The sequence below is a fragment of the Haliotis asinina genome, chromosome 5 (assembly GCF_037392515.1).
Source record: "Haliotis asinina isolate JCU_RB_2024 chromosome 5, JCU_Hal_asi_v2, whole genome shotgun sequence".
Lineage (NCBI taxonomy): Eukaryota > Metazoa > Mollusca > Gastropoda > Lepetellida > Haliotidae > Haliotis > Haliotis asinina.
The window spans coordinates 37,758,466-37,764,465 of record NC_090284.1 but is presented as its reverse complement, the minus strand read 5'-3'; the positions used below and the strand labels follow the sequence as shown (position 1 = coordinate 37,764,465).

At 38.5% G+C, this 6,000-nt stretch overlaps 1 protein-coding gene across 1 annotated transcript in view; it reads left to right on the top strand.

The window, feature by feature from the left end:
• Positions 1-1,096: 1,096 nt before the first annotated feature.
• Positions 1,097-6,000, top strand: part of LOC137284721 (uncharacterized) — a 46,210-nt gene continuing 41,306 nt past the window's right edge. Inside the window, exon 1 of the mRNA XM_067816640.1 lies at positions 1,097-1,401. Within this exon, the coding sequence (XP_067672741.1) occupies positions 1,344-1,401 (58 nt within the window). The 5' untranslated portion in view covers positions 1,097-1,343. The remainder of the gene's footprint in view (positions 1,402-6,000) is intronic.

Genomic DNA, 6,000 nt, shown 5'->3' with positions numbered 1-6,000 from the left:
AATATACAGCAAAACGGTTGTTACCCCCCTCATACTAGTGGAACGTGAAATCTTATGACGTCATAGCGTAGCATGCTTACATGCCTTTTCTTGCACCATATTGATACCTACCGCGAAGTGTGTTACTGTTGGGGATCATCCTGATGTTCTAGTGAAGCAAGTTAGGTAATTCTGATATTTGTTTTGCATAATTCGTCTGGCTTTGACAAAGCACAACTAGCTTTATTCTTCCCCTTGAATTATTGGTTGCGTCCGGAAAGTCTTTCGATCGCAATGACGATTAAATACGGCTTGCAGTGTAGAGTGGGTAATTTAGTCGTGCTTAATTAAATGAACAGACATACTGACGACCGCCAAGAGTCTGGTAGTGGAATAGTTACCTTATCTTGAAGAATTACACCCACTGTGGCGGCGATGGGTACAACTCCATGAACAGTCATGACGTCATTGACAAGTTTCCTTCCGCATATAGTACACTATTTTTGTTCCGTCTGTGAATTATTTAAAATTTGGTAATCAACGTTGCACAGATGGTTTTTATGGACATTCTCTGAAATTAAATGGATGAGTGAATGCATGCATGGATGGATAAAGTTCATATTTTATTATTGTTTATGATTGTTTTATTAAATTGTGTTTTTGACGATCTTCTACCATTTGATCTCAAACAACGATATCATTATCACAGTGAGATGCGCGAGACATTAGAACTGTGTATTGTAATTACTTTGGAATGATAGCATTTATTAAATTGAAGAATCATCTTTTCGTGGTTTAATTTTACACCGAGGCGTTTATTTGATCTTACTTGTATCACGTGAGTTCGTTATGGCAAAGGAAATTAAGACGCACGAAAACAGGGATTGTATCTGGCATGACTTCAAGTGTGAGTTTAATGAGATTTCTCGAATATAATTGAATGAAGGGCGAAAGGGAAAACCAAACTGTCGCCTGAAATAAACTTTATCTTTTCACAGAACCAGGTTCTAGATTCCACATATTTTGGAAAGTAAAATGGTTGATCACGCGAGATGTAGAATGTGTCGTCTGCGAGAGCACGCGGGTTGTCAGAGCAGACGAGAATTGATCGCTTTGAAAGCGAGGCTGAGGAGCGACATCACATCCCGGAGTCTGAAACATTCACCTAGGAGCTTGTGAGCCAGGCATGGTCTGGAACTGCCAAAGGATATACCAGCTGAAATGTTAATATAAACATCTTGCCTGGCTTCGCCGTAATTGTCGATGCAAGTGTAACTGATTTGAAGCAGCAGTGGAGGAGTGAATCGTTCAGTTGATGAAGAGAGCGTGACGGCTGGTAAAGTGGAACATGCTACCAAACAACAATGGGTTCGATAATTGATAGCAGAGTGCTGTGTTTCCTGGTGACAACGATAACTTCAGGTAGGAACCGTTTCTGAATCTCCCCACATAATCCCCTCATCCCCAAGCTACCATCAAGGCCGGGTCGCACGAGCCAACCAACACTTGTGGTACAGTGCCATTGATGCCCAAACAGTATCCGTTCCAATAAATACGCACTGTCGGTTTTCTGGTAGGATGTGATACTTCTTTAAGTAATATAGGCCACGATATTGAGCGTATAATAACTGACTGTATTATTGTCTCTGAGGTGCTTTCGTTGGAGACCAATCAGCGTAGACTGATTGTGAGTTGCGTGATTAATATAAAGGTCTGTAAGGATGTGAGAGAGAATTGATTCGTGTTGTATAATCCATGTTTACACTTGTCGTTATGCCAGAATAGCAAAACTGGAATCTCAACCTGTATAGCTGAAACAAAACCGAGAGCTCAGTCAGGGCTAGTCGGCTTCATAGCACACATGTCAGTGAGATAGAAATCATCAGATGTCGATCTGGATGCAGATGCGTTGTTTCATGGCCGTTAGTCATAGCTAACCTACAGCAAAAATAATACCAAACGTTATAACTTCATTCCTCTCCCACCAGGGGGAAAATGGAAGGTCACCATATTTTATACTGTGAGAACCTTGTAATGTTGTTGGCAAAATGGATTGTCCTATATTGAATTACTCGTAACTCACAACGCTCGATTATACACCTTTCAGATGCACTGTTAATAACGGGATTGTTGTAGTCCCCAAACGCCCCAGCTCACACCGCGTTAAGCCGTCTCAATAGATCCAGCGGTATTGGGCATTCGGAGTCTGTCGGAATTCCTTCAGAACTGGATATCGTGTAAACTAGGGATGATCAGTCGCACTGGATTGTTATTTTGTGTCAGGTGAAAACTTCCTTGAATGGGATGCCCTGTACTTCAATTAGATCTCAGGTTTAGTTTTTTAATCATGAGACGACATTCAATGCCGAAGGGCTTGAGAATTATTTCTCGAATGTTGTACTTATGAAAACACTGGAGTGTATTAGATCGTACATGAGACAATGTTTGGTTTTTTTAAGTCATGTTGTTAACTGGGGTTTAAAGAATACCATGTATTTGATGAAACATTTAGTAGACAGTATTGTCTCATGCATTTTTGATGAGGATGTTCGAACTCTTCGTGAAGGAACGACTAACCAACATTTAATATGCCGTGGAACAGCTCAGATATACTAGTCTTGACTCTCTTGGTTCATGACAGAATGTTAGTGATTTCGCTCGCACGCCCCCTACCATAGTTGACTGGTGAGTCTGTTTATTCACCTAATCGTAGTTCTGTATCGAGGACACATACTGCACTTTACACACAATCGCTAGCACATTATCAATTATTCACGTGATTACAGTGCTAGTTATCCTGGTGGGTTGTGAAGCTGTCGGTGGGTTGATTGTCGTGTTTGTATGCTTATTAGCTGTAGCTGTTTGACTTCTGCATTACAGCGAAAATGGTGGAAGGCAGGTCAATTTCTTGTATTTTGAAGTAGTCAGTCATGATGAAGTTTAATGCATTGCTTCAGTTTAATATTGATGTAAAATAAAATACCAAGAATGCAGTTATTCCATCGTCGTCCAGCGAGAATAGTGCCAACAAATTAACGTAAATAGTTATAATACTGAAATAGGAGCTTCAGTGTAGCTATAGGATGTAAAATGACTAAAAATAAGAAAAAGAAGGAAATATGACGTTTGTGAGCATTGTTTAAATGCGCGCGCATGCACACGCACACACACACGCATGCACACACATCCACAAACAGCGATCATCCTCAGCCCAGACAGTCATATACACAACTTTTGGTCCGGACACTTCTCTTCCTTGTCCTTCTTGGACATGTATGAACTATATATATATATTGTTAATACGGACGTGTTGCTTCAGGAATTAAACCAGGTGCGTTTCTTCAGGAAATTAAACCAGGTGCAGAATGGCATCTGTGACGCTCAAGACAGCACCAGAAATTACAGGGCGGACAATACGGTATATTAACGATGCGATGTACGCACAAGGTGATTTCTGAAGTTGAGATATTACAAAGTTCGTCACAACTCATCGATCGAAAAATCTTTACTTTTCAAAGCTGACCGCGTGGCTGTGAAATACGAACACAAACGTTTGTAAACATTGCATGCTCGCTTATTGTGTGACATTTGAATATGAACGCTTTGAATATCAAGGTTGTTTGGGTTCCTGTGCCGTGGGACTAGCTGGCATTATCTGGTCCGTGTGTTCTATCCACAGTTTCCACTTTTAGACTTGACATCTGCAGGTTAATGTACTTTAAGATGTCTTCATACTGAGGTCATTATTTGTAGAGTGATGGCTCTGTATGTGTCTGTTCCATGGCGTTTTGATAACGTCGTAACCTGCAGATAACAAATATGTTAGACTCATAAAACACGTGCTTTTTGCACAGGTAAGACGTGTATAACGTGTATAGTAATCAGACACATAACACTTATACTGGTCGATGTATAACACGTATACTGACTGAATGTATATCACGTGTACAGATAGGACATACGACGTATGTCAGTGGACATATAACACATGTACCGACATACGCATATACCGATTGGTCAAATAACATCATGATGTATACCGATTAGACATATAAAACGTATACTGATTGTACATATAACACGTATACCGATTGGACATCTTACGCGTATACTGACTGAATACATAACACGTATACTGATTGGACATATACCACGTATACTGATAGGCCATATAACACCTATTCTGGTTGAACATATAACACGTGATAGGACATTTAAGACTGGATAAGATAAGATGAGTCTTTATTGGGAGGGAATGTTGTGTACATCAGAGGTATATGGCATATCAAAACAAACAGCACAATACAGACATACAAACATAAATAATTAAAACAATAATCTTTACGACATCCAAAACTGTAGCATCTAGAAACACTAAAAGTTAAGAATAAAAGCTATAACAATAACTATGAGTTAAGTGCAACAGATAACAGAATATTTAAGCACGGTTTAAAAGAGATATTTAAACATGAATAAAATATTGTTTTGCTCTCATAGATTTAACATTGGGGATAGGATATTTGCAACCAAAGTGTAAAAGCGTATAACAGGAGTTTTAAACTTGAGATGGGTCATTGGAAATACTTGAGGTAAGATTAGAAAACAGTTGAAATGTACAGAGTTTCTAAAATTCACAAGAGCCTATTTTCACTGTACCTCTCACAACTCTTTCCAGCTTACTCTTGTTTTGGAGCGTTAATTAAGGTTCTATATCAACACCGTGTTGACTGAATACATGATATGTAGAACAGTTTAATAATAAAGAGTGTATTTGCAGTGAACGGAGTGTGCGCATGAAGCGTAGACGGGACTGGCATTTCTTACAGATAGCATCGATATTCTGTTGGAGGAAAAGTTTATTGTCAGTAATATTAATAGACACTTGTAGTTTTCAACTACTTCTACTTCTTGACTCTGAATAGTAACAGGTGTGATTGATGATCGTTTTCATGCGAAAGTCAACGATGAACTCTTTAGTTTTGACGTGAAGTTCGAGAAAACTCGTATACTGGTTGGACATACAATACGCGTACTGATTGGACACATACTACGTAAGTTGTTTGGACATGTAACTTGTTTACCGAAGTATTCTCAGTGTATGAAATAGTACTGAATGTATGACATTGTGTACATAGAGCGTTAAGAAGATTCATGTTAATCATTCAGAGACAACTGTGTGTGATACGATAGTTGATATCGGCGGCCCTTGTATTTAGAGGGAACTGTATAATTTCTTAACTCTAAAACTAGATGTGCACCGACAGGAATGTAAGTATCCTCTCATTCTCTACACACAGAAACTAGTAGACATGGGAGCAATTTGAAAGAATCAGTGTAAAATGTACTAATAAGGATATACAAGATGTTTGATGCGCCATTGTATACACAATTTAGGTGTCAGTTTAGATATCAATGCTAAAATTTATATAAAAATACCAATGTGAAATGCAAAGAAAATTAACACAATATGTTTATAAGGCGCTGAAGTAACAAAAAGTAATTGTTAAATTGTATCCTTGCCAAGTGGTAAATGCTTTCCTTGACTGTCCATCACAAATCACTGTAGCTGTAACCAATGACTCTATACTGGAGCTAGGGGCCAAATATGGATGAAGCCAATAAAATCTGTCTGTTACTAGAGTACTAATCGTATATATAACACGCATGTTGTTTGGACATAATACATGTATGTTGTTTGGACATATAACGCCTTTCTTGTTTGGACATAATACCCGCATGCTGTTTGGACATATAACACCCTTGTTGTTTTGACATAATACACGTATGTTGTTTGGACATAATACACGAATGTTGTTTGGACATTGCACACGAATGTTGTTTGGACATAAAACACCTTTCTTGTTTGGACATATAACACCTATGTTGTTTGGACATATAACACTTATGTTGTTTGGACGTAATACACGTATGTTCTTTAGACATAATACACCTATGTTGTTTCGACATATAACACCCATGCTGTTTGGACATAATACACGTATGTTGTTTGGACATATAACA